Source organism: Eublepharis macularius, chromosome 1, assembly GCF_028583425.1.
Source record: "Eublepharis macularius isolate TG4126 chromosome 1, MPM_Emac_v1.0, whole genome shotgun sequence".
NCBI classification, from domain to species: Eukaryota; Metazoa; Chordata; class Lepidosauria; order Squamata; family Eublepharidae; genus Eublepharis; species Eublepharis macularius.
In genome coordinates, this window is record NC_072790.1 from 173,601,147 (window position 1) to 173,623,636 (window position 22,490).

The 22,490-nt window shown below is 43.6% G+C and overlaps 1 protein-coding gene across 3 annotated transcripts in view; it reads right to left on the reverse strand.

Annotated features, from left to right (window-relative positions):
* The window catches only part of MOCS1 (molybdenum cofactor synthesis 1), a 57,082-nt gene that overhangs the window by 21,573 nt on the left and 13,019 nt on the right, over positions 1 to 22,490 (reverse strand). For all 3 annotated transcript variants that reach the window (XM_054978261.1, XM_054978269.1, XM_054978276.1), the window contains exons 2-4: positions 5,612 to 5,744; positions 4,554 to 4,721; positions 3,155 to 3,319 (exon numbers count right to left, since the gene is read on the reverse strand). In XM_054978261.1, the coding sequence (XP_054834236.1) occupies positions 3,155 to 3,319; positions 4,554 to 4,721; positions 5,612 to 5,744 (466 nt within the window). The remainder of the gene's footprint in view (positions 1 to 3,154; positions 3,320 to 4,553; positions 4,722 to 5,611; positions 5,745 to 22,490) is intronic.

Here is a 22,490-nt window from a genome sequence, read left to right on the forward strand (position 1 = left end):
TAAAGGAAAGATGAGCAGTATTGTGATTGGGGTCTGTTATAGACCACCTGACAAAGGAGACGAGGTAGATTCTACCCTCCGTGAGCAGCTTAATAGGGTACCAAGCATGATCTTATAGTTATGGGAGACATCAACTTCCCTGATGTGTGCTGGGAAACCAACTCTTCTACATGTCTAGGGTCATGTGACTTCCTGAACTGCCTGGCTGACAAATTCCTTTCTCAAATGGTGGAGGAAGTATGGCTTGGCCATACTGGACTTGATATTAACCAATAAGAAAGAGTTGGTTGATGTAGTAAAGGTGGTGGAAACCTTAGGTAGAAGTGATCACGTCCTTCTAGAATTCCTTTTGCTGTGGGGTACTAAGGGAGTTTGTAGCCAAACGTGCAGATTAGATTTCTGTACGACAAACTTTAATAAACTTAGAGATATGATGAGACTTGTTCCATGGACAAGAATGCTGGAGGGGAAAGGAGTGAGTGAAGGATGGGCTCTCCTAAAAGAAGTGCTCTGGCAGGCTCAAGCTATCACCATCCCAGGAAGATGGAGATGTGGTGGAGGATCTAAGAAGCCAATGTGGATGAACATAGAACTCTGTGTTGAGCTGAGGGAGGGAAGGAAATGAATCCAAAGACGACTTTCTGGGAGTAGCTAGACACTGTAGGGCAGCCGTCAGAGAGGCCAAAGCTCAGAAAGAGCTGAGACTGGCCAGGGAGGCTCACCACAACTGCAGGAGGAAAGGTACTGGTTGTACATTAGGAAAAACTTCTTCACATTAATAATAATTCAGCAGTGGAATTGGCTGCCTAGAGATGTGGTGGGCTCCCCTCCATTGACAATCTTCAAGGAGCAGCTGGATGAATATTTGTCAGGGATGCTTTAGGCTGTTCCTGCATTGGGCAAGAGATTGGACTACATAATCTGTAAGACCTCTTCCAACTCTGTAAGACCTCTTCCAACTCTACGATTCTATGATCTTGTGTCCAAAAATGATCTTGTGTCCAAAAATGCTGGCAATATGTACAGAATTACCTCCCTGAAAACTGTACTCAGCAGAATGACGGAATATTATTCCTTTACCTGATGTACATCTGATACATTTTCTGAGATTTAATATATAATCAAATAAAAGACTGTCATCAAAAGATAGGTCTCTCTTGTTTTCCCGTTTACGCATTGTATGTTGTTTTTAAAGTTAATAAAAAGTTTATTAAATTTAAAAAAAAGATAGGTCTCTCCATCAATTCTAATGTTCGCCTACATAGTACGTTCCACATTTAGAGTCAACTAAATATAAACATAAAGGAAACGCGCAAACATCTTGAATCCATCACAGCTATTTTTCTATTGGCTGAGGTTTTGTTTAAAGCACATTTAACTAGTACTGTCCTACCCTCTAGTGGTTACAGACAGGCATTACCTCAAAATTGCTCTCAAAAATGGTTTCAGCGTTGTTGTTCTTGTGATTTTGAAATATTAATCCCACTTCCATGCTACTTGTCACTGCTGTGAAAGTATCAAACTACCTTTTGATTGTAAATAGCCATTTCTGAGTAGAAAAGTTTTACTTCACATCAATATAAACACCATTTAGGGCCAAAATAAACATTATGGCATCCTTGGATTGAACATGTGGACACCAACACCATTTTAGAGCTGAACTCTGCCATTTAAAAAAGTTGTGAGGGCCTGCAGGATGCAGGTCCAGGCAATCTCCCCCCCCCCCCCAATTCCTTTTCAAGTATCAAAACAGCCATGAGTGGGCTCTTTTGTCACTGGAAATGGCACAGAGCGGGGAGGAGAAACAAGGACCCACTGCACTGCTGGCCTGATTAGGATCGGGCCCTCACGGCATATCCATGGGTTCAACATAATGCCTAATCTGGCCCTCAGATCATGCCAAACAGTGAGAGTGCTAAACAACATATTCATCAATATTTCCAGGGACACCTTTTCAATGTCATAAAGAAATGAAATTGGAGTGGTTCTCAAATTGCTTAGGTCTTAACAAATGTCTTCTGCATTGTTAGGCATGCAATTTCAATATGCACCTTTTAACTTAGGATACGATATCTGCAGCAGGGAAGTTATGGAAGTTGTTCAATATTACAGATTCTGAAAGAAAGCACAATACATTGCTCTCTTCTTTTATTAATGAATGGACCCATTCATCATGCCAATAAAAAGTTTCAGTTTGCCAACAGCAGCAAAGATCACCTGAATTGTAGCTACATTTGTTCTGGTTGCCAACAAAAATAAATTCACACAAGTTTATTATAAACTGGATAAAGTTTCAGCAAGTTATCAAGTGGTACCTTATGTTGAAGGATTTTTTAAAAAATTGTTTTAAACTGATACTGATGTTGAAATGTTTATTGTTATGGTCCACAGCCAAAACAAACTGAACAGCCTTATCTCCTCTCAACTCTGAATGCCTTTGCTAGACATTCTTTTTCCTTCCCTATTTGCTAGGACCAAACTCCACCTTTTCTGTCCTCTGACCTTTTGCAAAATGCTTCTAGTTCTTACCATTTAAGGGTTTCTATTGTTCAGTTCCTAATGATCTATCCCTTATCTGGGAATCTCTTTATCTATATGAATTTATTCTGAGCTCTCTGGGACTCCTCTTTGCTTTTCCCACCCATGTTACTCGATTTATCTGAAACAACCCTCTACCCTCTCTTTGCCAAACTATGTCCCATAAATCCCCTCTATAGAGTTAAAATTTGTCACTTGCAGAAAATCTTGAGGCTACCACAGAATTCTGCACCATCCATTGCTAAAGAACTCAATCTTTTCTTTACAGACCTTTGTAACATGTTTTCCTCTGCTCCTTGAGCTTTGTGCATTTGGCTTCACATACTGTCTGTGCAAACTAACACAAAAAGGATCACTCAGCCACAAACACTGCATTATCATGTGTTGTAGCCACATAGATTCATCTTTATCCACTGGCTGCAATTAAAAGGAAATCCTGCTTGTGAAAGACAGAATGGAAGAGATCATCATTGTCAAAGGTACATACTCCTAAATTAAGCCTTGAGTCTCTCATTCCACATCACTGGGAAATCAGACTGACATCCACGCAGGATATACAGACAAAAATGCTAAACACAGTATTACTGTAAAAATACCAGCAAGGCTGCAACTGTACCTTTTCGACGGACAATGAATTCAAATTTGGCTGGGACTAATGTGTCCAAGCTAATGTTAATGGCATTAAGGCCAGCCTCCTTCAGCCGGGGCAACAGTCGGGCCAGATTGATCCCATTGCTTGTTACAGCGATGGTTTTTAAGCCTTCCAGTTTTCGCAGTTGAGCTGGAAAAATATAGTATTGAAAAAAGGAGTGTTATGACAAATCACTTTTCCATACCAACCTGCTAGTAAGAGCATAGTAGGGCTTATTTTTAACTAAACAAACACACACAGGACTACCTGTTAACTCTAGAGAGTTAGAAGAATCAGCAAGAAACGGGTTTGGGATCACAAAATAAAGCAACAAATCCAGGGAGACTGAAACATAATTTGATACCAGCTTCCATCACACATTTCCAACCTGGTACTTCCATGAAACATCATATAAGACTTTGAGGTGCTTACTGTGGGCCAAGCTCTTACATGAGTCTATGGAAGTCAGTTTTTGCTGCCTATTTTCCCTGGAAAGATAGTATTCATTGTCCCTTCTCCTCCCCTTCATACTCAGACAAAAACATCCATATCCTGATGACATTTCTGTCCATGAAAAGGAAAATACAGGACCTTCGTGGACAAAAGTTGCAGCTACTGCAGAACACAGAATGAGCTTCATATGCGGTATCCCCCCACCCCCTATACAGAGATTATGGGTCAAACGAGATTAAACACTCCAAGATCCATGCTGGGATTTTCGCTGAATTGATTAGAACTAATTTGCAACTGTGCTGTGACACACTATCACCTATTTTCCCCTTCCAGGATTAACAGAGCATGGGGCAATTTTGATTGGCAAAACTGCACAGATTACCCTCTCCTCCATTTCCCTGTGTGGATACTGCTACAATATGGAATAATGATTATGTGTTTAGGCATCAATCTGAATCAAAGCCCCTGGGCAGCTCCAATTTACCTTTAAAAGAGTGCTAAGAAGATGCGATGACTAATTTTCCAGGATCACATGGAAGGTAAAATATAATGCATGCACAAACTCTTGTATTTCATGACTTTGAGGAGAAACAAGTCTTGAGTGAGATCTATTCGTCTCATGTATTCAGGTACATGGAATAGATACTATGCCTTGGTTGTATAAACTTATATACCCACCTGCAGAACATATTAAGGAGCCCCTGACATTCTTGAGATTATGACAAAGCTAAAAGGAATAATGTTATGTTGCTCAAGAAGATTGTCCTTTCTATACCTGGCTAGCGCCTTTTGTGAACAGAGCACATCTACAGATCTGCATGAATTGCCAAAAGCATTGTGAGCAACAATTTTCCCCTGGTATGCGCTAAATTAAGCTTTGTGTACTAAAGAAACTCACAAGCATTACATGTAAAATGTGTAAGGACCACACCTATAATATCAACCACGTCAGGCCGGATAAGAGGCTCTCCCCCAGTCAGTCGGATCTTTTCCACTCCTTCCTCCACGAAGAGTCTTGCAAGTGTGATTATCTCCTGTGTGGTCAGTAGCTCAGTCTTGGGAGTTAACTGGACTCCTTCCTCTGGCATACAGTACTGACCTGTAACATAGCAAAAAGGAAAAAAAACAAGTCAGCATTTTACTCATTCTTTTGAGAGGATCCAAATCCATCATTTACTCCAAAACAAGGTCTACGGAGACGATTCTCTAGTAGTTCTCATTGCTGCTGTGAATGCAGAGGCATCGGCCACGGAGTCTACACAACAGTCTTCCTGTACTATTGTTAATATGGCTGTAAAAATGTACACCTTCCTATCCACCCAGCAATTAAAGTTGCCTTGACTGTGTGGGAGAACACCGAAGCAGGATGAATAGAAGACGATGTCATGTGGATGCTCCTGAGAACAGCAATACTGTAAGCAAGTAGAGGTGGAGCGAAACATCCATGTTGCTAACAGCCAAGGTTTAATTTAGCCACAAACAGTTATTACAATGCTACCATGTTTTCATCTAGGCAATTTTCCCATTTTGTTTCTATCTGGAACAGAATTGTTTCTGTGAGAGGAAACAGAAGGGCATAATCTTGCTTATTACTTTAAAATGTCTTACCGTAATGCTTGTAGCACCACTGAAAAAATACTTCCACATAATCAGGATTCCATAACGTGGGGGAATCCACATAGGTCCACTGGAGTCTTAATCAGGTACTCTGCTTTACAGCACACCCCATACAGATATCCATTTCAAGACCCAAAATGCCAGAGAAGCACAGCACTAGAACAGCAATTTACCATACAATCCAGCTAGCCAACACGATTGCAACTTGCATGTGTTAATTACTGCAACATAGAGCCAGTCACATAAACATACTGTTTCAGGAGAAACCATGTTACCACTGCATTTTAAAGATATGCTCAGTAATTGCTTGTCATCTGAACACAGCCTGGGACCCTACAAGTGTGCTTCTACAGGAAGAGGAGAGAGACTTACATCTGAGGTTGCATTTCTCAGTCAGGGAGATCCTTAAGTAGTTGTGCTGGCGACCAAAGTTGTCAGTCAAAAAAGCAGAAAAGGGGGCAGCATGTTCAGTAAGGAATCCTTTTCTTCTTGTACTTGTAATCTCCTGTGTTACAGATAAAGTTACTTTCACTTTTAAGATTAGCTCATTTAGAAAAATTCCTCACATTCATAATCTTGTTTCCATAAAGAAAAGCGATCAAGAAGCCAGGCTTTCAATGTCATTTGCACCTTCATCCTTTCCTTGGCATTTAAAATGCCAGCCCATTTCCTTCCCTTAGTACAAACTGTAGCCTCAAACATAAAAGACTGATGCAATGTGCAACTTGATGAGAAAGTACCACCACAACAACAATGTGCTTATATACTGTCCTTCTGGACAGATTAGTGTCCCGCTCAGAGGTGTGAACAAAGTCAGTGTTATTAGTATCCCTTCAATATAGCTGTGGAACTGGGGCTGAGAGGTGTGGCTTACCCAAGGTCACCTGCTGAGCTCATGGCAGTGGTGGGATTCAAACCAGCAGAGTGCTGACTTGCAGCTCAAACACTTAACCAGTGCAGCTCAATGCAGTGTTTAGAGGAAGATTCTTGCATGTGTTTGCTGTTTTATAAAGAATGATATGCCCCCTTCAGAATGATCACTAAACTCTATAGCAGTATTAATGTCCTCAACAAGCTTGTAGCCAACTGCTGTTTTTATTGTTTCTAAGTGGGACCACCAAAACAACACAAATGCACTCACACACTCAAAACAGCCAAATGTGAAACGAAGTGGAGGACATAATCTCAAAACATTCTATCATGTAATATTAGCATTTGTCACAAGTGTCACATGTATTCTTCCACATAATTGCAAGACTAGAAACTGGCTGATTCCCTGCAATGATGCAGGATCTTTCCTACCCCAGTAATCTTTAATGGATAAATGCAGATAGGGCAGACCAACATGCCCTGTATCAAACGTGTCCATAATTCAAGAAGTACAATTAATCAGGAAGACATCATTGAGACCACACCACTGGTCTGCAGCACAGACTCCTTTTCTGCATACCAAGACCTTTTAAATCAAGTAAAAACCACCTCTGTCTTCATCCTGCACTAATGCAATCCAAATTCCTCAGGAGTTGTGCCTTTTCTGTAGTTCATGATTTGTTTAGGTCTTTCAATGTCACTTTTGGGAGAGCATTACCTATAATCAGTAATCATCACGTTACACATCTCTACCTAAGCTTCAGTTTTTCAGCAGTTTGGAGAAATTGAAAGAGCCCAAGCGGAAACAATTTGACCCCTTTATCTCCTATTCATAATAATCTCCATTTATAGTCACTCTTATTTCTGAAGATTTGTCTAAGATGGTACACTTCTCATGAACAAAATGGTGGCTAAGTGTTTAGGCTCAAAGGCATATCACTACCAGCCTCAGTATTCTTCTGAAAAAAGTGGATAGAATTGAAAATGATCGCCTTGTAATAAATAAAATACACCAGTATTATACACCGAAAGGATGTTTCTTAAAGGCTGAGAGGAAATTTGGTGCTGAAATTAGATGTTTTCACATCTTGGGATGGGGGGCAGGTCATTGCTCTATTTAATGAGCTATAAGATACTGGACTGAAAATAAGTCACATTTTTGCCCCACAAATGTATACCCATGCAAATCCACAAGTCTTCCACACGTTCATGCCAGATAAAACACCCAGAAAGCTATTCTCCTGATGGAAATGATGGTGAAGTACACAGAAGAGATATTTGATAATGAAAATGCACTTTGTTTCCAAGCAGTGCTGATTATTTCTCTGCACATCTGCCATGGATAGACACCAAAGCAAAGCAACAAAACAAAGAGGAGACAACTAGCTTACAACTGATGTGGTCAGGTCACACAAAAAGCAAGGTACTGTTATCTGAATTGGTCTCCTTGTGAGTAATAGAATTGGGGGGATTAACAGCAAGGAAGATGGCTATGTGAGAGGGTAACGACAGGATTTTTTCACCAATTTTTACAGGGTCCCTTCCCCAAGATAGCAGATGAGGCTGGTGCTTTTAGATTCAAAGATTAATATTTTATTAAAGAGGAAAAAACACACACACAGGAGTAAATAATAAAATGCTTGCACACACACAGAGTCCTAGGAGGCCAACAAGAAGTTGGAATAGAATAAGGGAGGGAAAGTATATCTACCTATCCTGGAGAGTAGTCCAGTCCATGGAGGAAGAGAGTAGCTTCTTTTTTTTTAATTTTTTTATTGGATTAGATGTCATTAAATTGTACATTACAATCAGTTTCCTTTAATTTTTCCAAATCTAACCCCCTCCCTTTCCCCCCCCCTTTTGTTGACTTCCAACAGTTTTCCAACCCCTTGTCCCTTTTCCCTTACTCATTTCAAATTTATTCTATCTATCAAACGTAAACTTTCACTTTCTTCTAAGCGTATCTATATAACACAGTGCTCCTTCTGTCTTCCTACTTACTTTAAGAACTAAATAATGCATAACTAAATAATACATTCTTGGCATATTTTCTTTTGATAATAATCATTTAGCTAATTTTGGTACTCTATACTCTATCTTATAATCTCATCTTCAATATGGGACAAACAATTTATCCCTCATTTAGCATAATTTTAGATACTTCTATAAACAGTACATTCAGTATAAGTCAACCAATTTAACTTATACTCTATATATTACTTTTTCTACATATCTTATCTTCTTACTGTTTTAATTATATAATTATATTATTCTTCCATTATGCAACTATCCGCCAAAAATAGTCAACCAATTTGACCCATATATACCTCCAAACTAATTCAATCAATTTAATACATGATCTATACATTAATATATATTTTCCCACCTTACTTAAATTCCTTCACTGCAATTATAAAATTATCTCCATTATACGATTATTGCCAGAAATAAAATTAATTAGTTTCTATCCTTATAATTAGTTAATTTCTATCATTATAATTCTTATAATAACACCTATAATACTTAATGCTATATATAATAGTCTAATAAAATAGTTGCTTAGAAATTCTCATTTAACTCTCCACCCCCCGGTAAAGTCACCTCCCTCTACTTTTATTGTATTTCAGTAATTTTCAAACTGCCACAGTTCTCCTCCCACCTCCCATTTCTTCACTAAATATTGTTTCAGCTTCTCCCAATCTGTGTTGAACTGTCCTGGATCAAGGTCTCTCAGTTTCCTTGTCATTTTATCCATTTCCGCCATGTACAGCAATTTATATATCCAGTCCTCAATAGTTGGCACTTCTTGCACTTTCCACTTTTGCGCGTACAAAAGTCTAGCCGCTGCTGTCATGTAAAATAGCAATGTCCTATATTGTGCTGGAATGTCCTCCATTCCCAAGTTCAGTAGCAGGAGTTCTGGGTTCTTATTAATTTGAAATTGTAAAATCTCGCTTATTACTCTTATTATTTCCCCCCAGTACTGCCTAGCTACCTCAAAAGTCCACCACATATGATACAAAGATCCCTCATGCTTTTTACATTTCCAGCATTTATTAGACGTGTTCAAATTCCCCAGCGCAATTTTCTTTGGTGTCATATACCAACGATTTGTAGACATTCTCTTTAATATTGGTGCATGTCGTGATCTTCAATGTATTCTTCCACAAGTATTCCCACGCCTCCATTGTTATTTCCTTATTAAAGTTTATAGCCCACTTCACCATTTGCACTTTAACTGTTTCATCTTCAGTATACCATTTCAGCAGCACTTTATATACCTTAGAGATTTCCTTTTTATCCTCTTGTAAAAGTGCCTGTTCTAATTCCGAATTCTCCATTCTTATCTCTCCCTTCACACAGTCCGAATTATAAAGATCTCTGATCTGTCTGTACTGAAACCAATCGTAACTTGGAGACAACTCGTCCTGTGTCTTTATTTTGGGTTTAGAGAATTCCATTCGGGTTATCTCCTTGTATGTTAAACACTGTTGTTCATTATCGACAGTTCTCGGATCTATTACTTCATATGGAACCACCCATGAGGGGATTCCATCTTGTAGGTAATTTCTGCACTTCTTCCAAGTTGTGAATAGGCTTCTCCGAATATAATGATGTAAGAACATAGAGTCCGCTTTTACTTTATCATACCATAAGTATGCATGCCATCCGAATATTTTTTTATATCCTTCTAAGGCCAGTAATTTCCGGTTTTTCAGCATCATCCAATCTTTCAACCACACTAAACAAATTGCGTCATAATAAAGTCTTAGGTTGGGCAGTTGCATTCCGCCTCTTTCTTTTGCATCTTGTAACACTTTCATTTTCACTCAAGGCTTTTTGCCTGCCCAAACAAAATCTGATATTTTCCTCTGCCATTTTTCAAACTGCTTAGAGTCTCGGATAATTGGTATTGTCTGTAACAGAAACATCACTCTTGGCAACACATTCATCTTAATTACTGCAATTCTTCCCAACCATGACAAGTTCAGTCTGTTCCATTTAATCAAGTCTTGCTCTATCTGAGTCCACAGTTTCTCATAGTTGTTTTTAAATAAATCTATATTCTTTGCAGTCAGTTCAATTCCCAGATATTTCACCTTACTTGTTACTTTGCAGTCTGTTATTTCCATTAATAGTTGTTGTTTTTGTTTAGTCATATTTTTACATAATATCTTTGACTTCTTTTTGTTTACATAAAATCCTGCCAAATCTCCAAACTCCTTAATCTTCTCTATTACTTTTGGCATATTCTCCATTGGATTTTCCACAATTAGCATTATATCGTCCGCAAATGCTCTGACCTTATAGGAAAAGTCCTTTATTTTTATTCCACGGATTGCATTGTCTTCTCGTATCTGTATCATCAGTATTTCCAAAACCAAAATAAACAACAGTGGAGACAACGGGCAACCTTGTCTTGTTCCTTTACCTATAGTCAATTTCTTGGTCACCTCGTCATTCACCACAATTGCTGCACTCTGGTCTCTGTAAATTTCCTTTACTGCTCTTATGAATCTTTCTCCCATTTGTAGCTTTTCCATGGTGGCAAACATAAAGTCCCAGTTCAAATTGTCAAACGCTTTTTCAGCGTCCACAAAGAAGAAACCAACCTCCTTGTCACAACGTTTGTCATAGTATTCAATAGCATTTATAACTGTCCTTAAATTGTCTTTGATTTGTCTATTTGGCAAAAAACCAGCTTGCTCCTCCTCAATAACTTCAGAAAGCCATCCCTTCACTCTTTCCGCCAGTATCTTCGCAAAAATTTTATAATCATTATTAAGTAACGATATAGGTCTATAATTTTTCACGTTAGTCAAATCTTGCCCCTCTTTGGGGATCAGTGACATATTAGCTTCACTCCAAGTATCTGGGATCCGTTGATCCTTTAAAACACCATTAATCACATCTTTTAGGAATGGTGCCAGTTCATTAGCCATTACCTTATAAAATTTGGCTGTAAATCCATTCGGTCCTGGCGCCTTTCCCAAGTTTGTTGACTGTATTGCCTTTCTTATTTCTTCCTCCGTTACTTCATTGTTCAATTTGTCTCTCCAAGCTTCCGAAATTACTGGGAGCTTCATTTTCTCCAAATATGTCGCTATTGAGTCTTTATTCACCTCTTTTTTATTATACAATTTGGCATAAAATTTATAAAAGGCTCTGCTAATAGCTGTCTGTTCCAGGTACACTTTATTGTCCTCACAGATTTTATTTATTATTTTATTCTCCTTTCTCTTCTTCAATTGCCATGCCAAATATTTCCCAGGTTTATTTGCGCCTTCGAACACCTTTTGATTCATTCTCTTAAGATTCCATTCCAATTCTTTGTTATTCATTGCTGTCAGCTGTTCTTGAAGAATTTTAATTTCCTGGTAGATTTTCTTTTTCCCTGGTCTTTTCTTTAACTGTATTTCTTTGGCTTTTATTTTCTCTGTGATCTCCTGTCTCTTCTCCTCTTTTTTTTCCCTGGCTCTTCCATTTAAGTCCATTAATATGTCCCTAATTACTGCCTTGTAGGTGTCCCATACCTTGTTGGTTGGTACTTCTCTATTCATGTTATATACTGTATGAAAAACTTTGTTTCTCTTCTCAACATCTCCATATTTTCTCCCTCTTGCAGCAAATCCTCATTTATTCTCCATCCTTTCCTTTTACTCCTTTTCCCCAACTTCCACATAATTGGATTATGATCTGAGCCTACCATAGGTATTATTTCCACATCCTTAGTCCAAAGTGCTAAGTCTTTTGAGGCCCAGATCATATCAATTCTTGATAGCGTAGAGTGTCTCGCAGAGAAAAACGTATATTGTCTGCCTTTGGGATTTTGTCTTCTCCATACATCTTCTAAAGTTTCCTGTTGCGTCAATACAAAGAACGTCTTTGGTAATAGTCCTCTTTTCTTTTGTGCAGTTGCTGACTTTTTATCTAATTCCAAGTTTGTCACTCCATTGAAGTCTCCTGCAAGAATTATCTGGTCATAAGAAAGTTCATCTAATTGCTTCCTCAAGTCCTCAAAGAAGCTTTCTTTTGCTCCATTAGGTGCATAGGTTCCAATCACCAATACTCTCTTTAAATTCCATATACATTCCACTGCTAAAAATCTGGCTTCCGCATCTCTCATCACTAACTTTGGCTGTAGCTCCTCTTTTATATACAATGCCACTCCCCTTTTTTTCTTATTAGAGGCCGCTACAAAATCACTGCCCAATTTATTCAATTTTAGATACTTTGCATCCTGTTTTCTAATATGAGTCTCTTGCAAACATACAATATCACATTTTTGTTTTAATAGCCAGTGGAAAATACTTTTTCTCTTATTCGGTGAATTAAGTCCATTTACAATCCAAGATAAAACTTTGCACTCCATATTCATAATCTTGTTGCTGGTAAGTCCTTTTCATTGTCCCTTATAAACTGCTCCATCTCTGATTCAGATCTAATGCGCTTTTTCGCTCCTCCAAATTCAAAGGACACTCCTTCTGGTAGTTCCCATCTGTACCTTATTTTCATGTCCTTCAGAATCTGAATTAGAGCTTTATATTTTTTTCGATCTAACAACACCGATCTGGGTAATTCCTTCATGATAATAATCGTCTTGCCATCAATCTCCAATGGATCTTGAAACTGTTTAGTCCCAATCTTCTCTTTTATATTTCTGGTCGTGAATTGCACAATCACATCTCTTGGTAGTTTCCTCTGGGTCGCGATTCTTGAATTTACACGATATACCACATCTAGGATAGCCACAACTTCCTCCTCCTCCTTCCCCAGGTATTCAGCTAACACCTCAGTGATCTGTTCTTGAGCTGTCTCTTTCCTTCCACTTCCGGCAAGCCGCGAAATCTCAGCTGCTTCTCCATATGTTTACTTTCCGCAACCGCCATTCTCCCCCTCATCACCCTCATCTCTGTTCGTTGCGTATCTGCTAAGTTCTCCACCGCGCTTTCCACTACCTTGACTCTTTGCTGTGTTCCCTGCAGGTCATTTTGCATTGTTTCCATACCTTTCTTCACTTCTGCCAGCTCATTTTTCACTGTCTCTTTAACCTCTTTCACCAACTCCGGTTTCATGTTTTTGAGCTCTTTAATCACTTCTAAAAGTTTTTTATCCAAATTCTCTATCGCCGATTGCCACTCTTTTTTCAACATTGTGGGGCTTGCTTTGGCTCGCTCCCACGAGTCCGCTCTCTTCCTTAGCTCCGTGGCATTTAATTTAATGTCCTTTTAGTTTAAATGTCCCCGTCTTTCAAAAAAAAAAACTTTTAAAGAGTCCAAAATGTCGGGCGTCTTTTCTCTATGGTTCCTCTATGATTTTTGTAATCCAATATGGCTTACTTCCTCTTTCGCTGAAGCCGCGGCTCTTCCCCTTTCAAAAATGGCGATTCCCTACTTCCTGCCCTCTGGCAAGGGCCGCCTCTCTCCAGCAACTCTATTATTGTTACGTACTTCCTGTTTCCCGACTTCCCACAGCAGTTCTCGCGATGGTGAAACGTTCTCACAGCCTGATATCTCCTTATAGCCACAGGTATTCAAAACAATAGTCCAATTTCTTTAATAACTTCGTATAACTTAGTCCTTTTTCTAATATAATTCTTGCCGGGTCCTCCCCTCCTTATACTTAGTCTGTTGCAGTTTAAAAGTCTACTTTAATTCTTCTTTACTTTAAGTGATCTGTCCCGTTTCAAGAGATAGTGATCTTTACCTTCTCATTCACTTTCCTTGGGTTGTAATCGCTGTTTCAATCTTAGATTCCCATCCGCTCTTCCTTCCCCTGTTGAAGCTTGGGCATGTAGGTCTTATGCCAACCGCATTGGCACCAGGACTGCCGCAGAGACTATAGCCGACCTGTCTTAGGGTGGGACCTCAAGGGTCGGGGGAGGATCCGTTGCGTAGGACCCCCCCTCGCCCGAGATCGACGCGCCCTGAGGTGCTTGAGCGTTCTATGCCTGTTCTCCGCCTGAGAACAGTTGGCCGCGGGCTTGATTTTGCCCCGCCGGCCGCTTAAACGGCAGCCCGGTCAGCTCCACGATTAGAGCTGCGTTAGACCTCCATGGATCCCAAACCGGAAGTCCGAGGAAGAGAGTAGCTTCAAACGTCCAGCGTCCTCGGCCAGGAGAGCAAGAGGCTTAGGGAAACCTCAAAGGAGCAGCACTTCAGATAAGTGAGCACGATAAGTGAGCACCACTCGATTTGAATGGGGCAAGGGTCCCTATTCTTATAGGGCAAACGATGCCTTGAGAGAGAGCCCTCTCAGCCATTGGAACAAAGACTCCAATGGTCAATTCCTGGGAATAACAAAGGTTTGATTACCTTGATTGCTTGCTGCTGAGGTGTGTAAAAGAAAATGCAAAGTCTCTCCTGGAACTGCACAAAAGGGGGCAATTTGTTAATGGGTACCACTGGAGCTGAATTGATAAATTTAGTTGGGGAATATACCTTTCCCGGGAATGAATTATAAGAACTTATGAGTGCTAACTGATTTCTCCTCAATCATGGGCTGGGAATCTCATCACAGAAGGAGGGAATGTGCTAAATGGGAAGACATTGTGAGACATTTCTTGCTCTGGCTCCACCCGGAGCTGAGAGGACTGTAAACTAATCACCGCTGGTCACTCTGTATTTACATTTGGCATTCCATTCATGCCTAGATCCTCCCGGAGCTGAGAGGACTGTAAACTAATCACCGCTGGCCACTCTGCATTTACATTTGGCATTCCATTCATGCCTAGATCTCCCAGGCAGGACTCAGCAACTGCTAGTTGAAATTCCCGTTTGCAAACCAAACTGCATTTACTCCAGGGGCCCTGTGATTTTATATCACAGGTAGCTATATTAAATAGCTATTAAACATGGTGGAGACCGAGCAGACTGCTTACAGTACCATCTAATGAGCTATGCTAGATGACTGGAATGATTCCATGGCAAAGTTCAGACAAATTGATTAATTTGAAATGTGGTGCTGGAGGAGTTTTGCAGATACCATGGACAGCCAAAAAGACAAATAAGTGGGTACAAGATCAAATCAAGCCTGAATCCTCCCCAGAAGCTAAAACAACAAAACTAAGGCTATTGTGCTTTGGTCACATCATGAGAAGACAAGATTCTCTGGAAAAGTCAATGCTAGGAAAAGTGGAAGGCGGTAGGAAAAGAGGAAGACCGAAAATGAGATGGCTTGACTCAATAAAAGAAGCCACGTCCTCCAGTTTGCAGGATCTGAACAAGTCTGTTAATGATAGGACGTTATGGAGGTCTTTCCTTCATAGGGTCGCCATAGGCCGGAGGCAACTTGATGGCACATAACACACACACAAGCCGAATTAAACAACTATTACAAGAAATAAAAGAGAGATTGCAAAGCAGCAAACCAAAAACCTTTCCACAACAGCTACCTTTCTATAAGGGAAAACAAAAGGAGGGATAGCATATGACCTGTAGACTGTGGAAATCCTGTAGAATCCTGATGCGAAAAGCAGAAAGGTAAAGTGTAGAGACAGAGACCAGCTCATGTCTCTAAGGAACTTGTGCTACACATGGGCAGAAGGTGGAAAAACTGCTGCAAAGTACTGGGGATTTGTGGGTTATACTTATAGTACAGATGTTCATGATCTGGAATGTGCTAGTCATAAGGTGGGGGAATGATAAGTGAACTAAAGACTGGAATCTAATGAAGAGAGCTGTGGTTCTCAAAAGCTTATGCTACAATAAAGTTGGTTAGTCTTAACGGTGCTACTGGACTCTACTATTTTAAAGACTGGAAGTGACAGATGGCTGTCTCTGGGAGGTTGATGGGTCTATGATAAGGCTGAGCACCTGTTAGACCCTGCCCTACATTAAGGCTATCAGAAAATCTAATTCTGGAAAATCACTCAAGTTTAAAGTGGGAAGGAAGCTGATATTGAAAAGAGGAGTTTTCCTGGTTTGCATAAAAGTTCAAAATGCTTCCTGGAGGAGGTTTGGAGAAACACAGATCTAAACCTGAGTGAATAATAACATTAAGGAGAGGGCAGGAATCTTCCTGTACAGTCACTAAGATAAGGGGAGGAACTAGATGGGGCAGTCCATTGCTTATCGTCTTGGAGAACTGGGTTGTCATTAGGGTCAGATTATTCAGAGAGAAGGCTCTGAAGTCCTTGGGGAGAATGGCCCTCTGATTTAATCAGCCTGAGGTGGGCTTTAGAGAGAAGCGGGTCTGCATTCCATTGCTGCTTAAGGACTTGCTCTCAGCATGGCTTGTTGCCACTGCTGTTAGCTTAACTATAGCTGAATGCAGGCTCCATTTTCTAGCCTAAGCCCATGTTAGAACCAAAGCAGAGGCCCAAAAATGCCCTGCCCTTTTAAGGAAAGGGTCTGGGAGCTACATCGTATCAATATGGCTGTAGGACATGTGATTAGACACATAACATAGAAGTTCAAAATACTTCATGGAGGTTTGGAGAAACACAGATTTAAATCTGAGTGAATAACAAGATTACGGAGAGGGTAGGAATCTTCCTGTACAGTCACTAAGATAAGGAAAGGAACTAGCTGAAGTTAGTCCAGTGCTTATTGTCTTGGAGACCCAGGTCTTTCAATAAGGTCATATTATTCAGGGAAGAGAATCCAAAGTCCTTGGGGAGAATGGCCCTCTGGTTTAATCATCCTGAAGTGGGCTTTAGGGAGGAGCGGGTCTGCATTCCGTTGCTGCTTATTGACTCACTACCTTGGTTACCTTAACTTTAGCAGGATGCAGACTCCATTTTCTAGCCCTAAGCTCATGTTAGAACCAAAGCGGAGGCCAAAAATGCTCCACTCTTAAGACAAGGGTCCAGGAGCTACAATACTCAAGACTTTAGTGGGCTGAATCTTGATCTGAATGCAGACAAAAGACCATGTTTCATTGTTGCTCCTCCTGGGTCTATCTGCAGCCTTTGATACAGGAGATCATGTCATCCTGTTGAGGCATTTGGAGGCCGAAGTGGGTATCATGGGATGTCCCTTGGACTGGTTTAAAACATTCCTCATGGAACAGACTTAGATGGTTGCAGTTAGAGAACAGCTATCTTCAGTGTGGAAATTATCTTGCAGGGTTCCACATGGTTCAATCTTATCCCCCATGTTATTCATCCTCTACGTAAAACCTTTAAGAGAAATCATTTATAGCTGTGGGATTGGATGTCATCAATATGCAGATGACACCCAACTCCACATCTCTATGCAAATCCCCTGATGATGCATTAGAGCTTTTAAGTTGCTGTCTGATACTGTGGCCGATTAGCTGAAAACAAAGAGAAACAGAACACAGACAAGATGGAAGTGCTGCTGGTTGGGAAGGTAGAGATCTTTTTTTTTGTTGGTATTAAAATTTTCTTTATTTAAACTATAAACTACACACCACAACACAAACACAGAGAAAACAGGGTTAACATACCTGTAACTTATGTTCATCGAGTTCTTCTGTGCTGACACACATGGGGACTGCGCAGGCGCAGGCCAGCCGCCGGAGAATTTTCTAGAGCTTCCATGGCTCCGAAGGGGCCGTTTGTCGCGCGCCTCAGCGACCGTTTTCCCGCCCAAACGGTCACGTGATCCTCCAGCGACCAACGGCCCCTTCCCTCAGTTCTCCCTTGCCGCCGCTTGACCAACACACTTCAGCCATAACACCTTAAAAACACCAATTTCCGTTACAGCCATCACAGTATTGTGCATTGGAGTTCACAGCGGGGTAGGAGGGAGGGTTGTGTGTCAGCACAGAAGAACTCGATGAACATAAGTTACAGGTATGTTAACCCTGTTTTCATCTTCGTTCTTCTGTGCCTCCACACATGGGAGTGTACCAAGCTTCACACAATAAGGAAGGCGGGGGTGAAGTCCAACACAATTTTATTGAACAAACAAGAACAACAATAAATAGATATGCATATATACATCTATGTAAAAAAACTGTGTAAGGACACATAAATACTCAATATTTACATACATACACACCCCAAGGTACATATATACACACTTTCACTCAAGGGTACCCAGCAGGTACACCAAGAAAGTCATCCCAAAACTCCCTCAGGAAAAAAGGGAGTGTAAGACAGCCTTGGCCACAGATACATCTTGCTCCGCATTGACATCAACGGCGTAATGCCTGACAAAGGTGTCTGCAGAGGACCATGTGGCGGCTTTACAAATGTTAACCAGGGGCACCCCCCTGAGGAGTGCCGAAGAGGATGCTTGGGACCGCGTGGAGTGGGCTCTGACATGAAGCGGGCAAGCCACCCCTGCCAGGGAATAGGCCTTGCTAATGGCCGCCACAATCCACCTAGACAGGGTCTGTGAGGAAGCCCTGTTACCCTTGTCCTTGGCCCCAAAACATACAAACAGGTGAGGACAGGTGCGGAATTCCTTCGTCCTATCCAGGTAATAGGCTAGGGCCCTCTTCAAGTCTAGGGAATGAAGGGCCTTTTCCCCCTTAGAGGAAGGTTGAGGAAAGAACGCAGGCAGTGAGATATCCTGCGAGAGGTGGAAGGCGGACACCACCTTGGGCAGGAACCCGAGGCAGGGACGCAGGACCACCTTGTTGGGATGAAACACAAGAAAGGGAGGGTCAGACCGCAGTGCAGACAGCTCACTGACCCTTCTGGCCGATGTGACGGCCACCAAGAATGCTACCTTGTAGGATAGCATATCCAAGGGGCATGTAGCCATAGGTTCAAATGGAGACAACATGAGACGTGAGAGCACCAAGGACAGCGACCACTGAGGCACTGGCGCCGACACAGGTGGGTAAAGATTGTACATGCCCTTAAGGAACTGGCGGGATTGTGGGTGAGAAAACACTGTAGCACCCTCAACTCGGGCGTGAGCAGCTGATATCGCTGCCAAGTGTACCTTGAGGGAGGACACCTTCAAGCCCAGGCCACGCAAGTGGCACAAATACTCGAACACAACCCCCAAGGGACTGCTGTCAGGCACCACTCCTCTGGCAAGTGCCCAGAGCTCAAACCTGCGCCACTTGGCCGCATAAGCGCGCCTAGTGGATGGCCGACGAGCATTCAGGAGGACCCTCTGTACCTCGTCAGTAAAGCCTATCGGGGAGGAACGATCCGCCAAGCCGTTAGGTGCAGCTTCCTGGGATCGTGGTGGACTAGGCTCCCGTTTAGGAGAAGGTCTTGCCGAGGGGGCAGACTCACATATGTCCGTTGGGACATCCGCAGGAGCTTCGGGAACCAAACCTGCCGTGGCCAGAAGGGGGCCACCAGGATGCAGTCCGTCCCGTCCTCCTCTATCTTGCACAGGACCCTGGGAATCAAGGGGAACGGAGGAAACATGTAGTGCAAGCCCTGCGTCCACGTAAACTGGAAGGCATCCCCAATAGAGAGGGGGTCGCTCCCTGCCCTGGAACAGAACGTGTGGGCCTTGGTGGTCGCCGCAGTGGCGAACACGTCTATCACTGGATGACCCCACATCTGGAAGATCGGCCCAACGCACTCTACGTTCAGTTCCCACTCGTGGTCCAGCAAAGGGACCCTGCTGAGGGCATCTGCCCGGGCATTGTCTGACCCAGCCACGTGTATAGCACGGAGCGACACGCCGTTCTTGATAGCCCACTGCCAAGTGAGTGTGGCTTCCCGGCACAGGGCCATGGACACTGTGGCCCCCTGCTGATTCCCGTAGTACATGGCAGTCGTGTTGTCCGTCTGCACCAAGACCTGACGATTTCTCAGCAGTGCTGTAAGAGACACAAGTGCAAAACGAATGGCCCTTAGTTCAAGCACATTGATATGGAGGGTCTTTTCCCTCTCAGACCAGACATCCTGCACAGACACATCACCACAGTAAGCCCCCCATCCCAACAGAGAGGCATCAGTGGTAACCGTGATGTCATGGTGTTGATACCCAAAAGGGGTCCCTCTAAACAAGTTGTCATCAGACAGCCACCAGTCCAAAGAGGAGAGGATGACCCTCGGGATAGAGAATTTGAGGGACGGAGGGTGCAACAGAGCATCGTACCTCCACACAAACCAGTTCTGGAGAGGGCGCATACGCAGCCTAGCGAAAGGCACCACAGAGGTGGCCGCTGCCATATGCCCTAGTAAGCACTGGATAGTGCGCACAGACTGGAATCGGTTCCTTTTAAACATGGACACTAGACCCCTTAGGGACCGAGCCCTCTCCAAGGGGAGCAGGGCCTTACCCTCCACAGAGTCTAACAGTGCACCAATGTAGGACACCTTGCAGTTGGGCACCAGCTTGGATTTCTCCAAGTTCACCAGGAGCCCCAGGCGTTGGCAAGTGCTAAGTACCAAGCCAATGTCCTGCACCAGCCTAGACTCCGATTCAGCCACGATGAGCCAGTCATCGAGGTACGGAAAGATGGTACAGCCTTCTTCCCGTAGGAAGGAAACCACAGGGGCCACACATTTAGTGAACACTCGTGGGGCAGTGGACAGGCCAAAGGGGAGCACCTTATACCGGAAAACCCTTTGCCGGTAAACAAAGCTCAGGTATTTCCTGTGCTCCTTCCGTATGCCCACGTGAAAGTATGCGTCTTTTAAGTCAAGAACCGCAAACCAATCTCCCTGTTTCATCAAGGCGATCACAGCCGCCAACGTAACCATTTTGAATTTGGTCACCTTGAGGAAGGCATTAAGGCCCCTCAGATCTAAAATGGGACGTAAGCCCCCATCCTTCTTAGGGACCAGGAAGAACCTAGAGAACAAACCCTTTACAGAGTCCTCATAGGGCAATTCTTCCACAGCACCCTTGGCCAAGAGCGACACGATCTCCGCATCCAGCTCGGCCATAGTGTTATTGACAGCTGTCAGGGGTGAACTGCATCTAGGCAGCTCAACAAACTCCAGCCCGTATCCCAGTTCAACAATCGTTAAGACCCATGAGTCAGATGTTATTGACTCCCACTCAGAGAGGAGTGGACTCAGTCTGTCCGAAAAGTTCGGGGATACGGCTGGCGTGACCCGTCAGTACTGCCTCCCGGCGCCCTGCTGCTCCCTCTGCTGGGCCGGTTGTTGTGCCGGACGAGGCTTGAAGGGCCGACGCCTCCTTTGCTGCTGTGCGGGAGGGTAAGGCCGCTGCTGATAGGCAGGATACTGCTGGTAACCCGGCCGCTGCTGTTGGTCTCTGCCCTGGTAGTGGTAAGGGCCGGAACGGGGAGCGTACCGTGGCCTGGAGGCGGGTTTGTCCGCAGGAGCCAGACCCAAGGACCGCGCCGTCTGCCTGTCCTCTTTTTTCTTTTTCAGGGTCTCGTCGGTGGACTTAGAGAACAGCGAGTCCCCCTCAAAGGGCATGCTCTCCACCCTGGAACGCACCTCTTGGGACAGGGCCGTAGACCGCAACCAAGAGTGGCGCCTGAGGACCACCGCCGAAGCCATCCCTCTAGCAGCAGTGTCAGCAGCGTGGCTCCCAGCATTCATTTGCTGTTTAGACAGCCGGACAGCCTCTGTTTGCAGCAGGGACACCACAGCCTTCTGCTCAGGCGGGAGGTCTCGGGTATAGGACGCCAACTTCTCCCAGAGGTACAGTTGGTACCCTGCCATGATGGTCTGGTAGTTGGCGATCCTCAGACCCAGTGAAGAGACAATGTACTGGCGCCTACCCATGGCATCCAGCTTCTTGCCCTCCTTATCGGCAGGCACCGAGGAGTGACCCGACCGTCGGGGGTTGAATTCCTCCGTGACTAAGGAGGAAGGTGGAGGGTGCTTCACCAACGCCGGCCAGGTGCCCTGCTTGATTTTGTAGAGCTGCTCAATCCTCTTGGATGTTGGAGGCTGATCACAGGGCACCTGCCATACCTTCTCCACGATTTCCTCAATACCCTCGAGCATTGGAAACCCAACGTACGCCGGATTATCCCCGTAAATACGCTTGAGGAGCTTGTCCTTGGTCTGGGGGACTGCCGAAGAGATATCCATCTCTAGAGCCTGGGCCATCCTTGCCATCTGGTCGGCGTAGATGCGGAGATCCTCGAATGGCGAGTCCGCAGATGGCACTAGCTCCTCGGCCGGCGACGGTTCGGACCAGGACTCCGACTGGTAGCCAAAACTCTCCACTTCCTCCTCACCGGAACCGAGCTCGGATTCCTGAGCCCGGAGTGGAGGGGGAGCCCACGCCGACCTCGATGTCGAAGGCCTCGGTTCCGACACGGAGAAGCCCGTAGGTGCCCCCTCCCATTGGCAACGGTATGGCGAGGGGAGGTAGGAAGCCTGTCGATGCCGGGACGCAGTGGACCGGACTGATCGGACACTGTCCCCGGAACCATGCCGCTCACGACCGACCGGAGGTGGAGACGGACGGACAGGCGACGGACGGCTCCGACGAGGAGACGGGCTCGGTCCCAGCCTCGGCGACCGAAGGGCAAGCGATGGTCGGCTCCAACGGTGCGGGCTCGG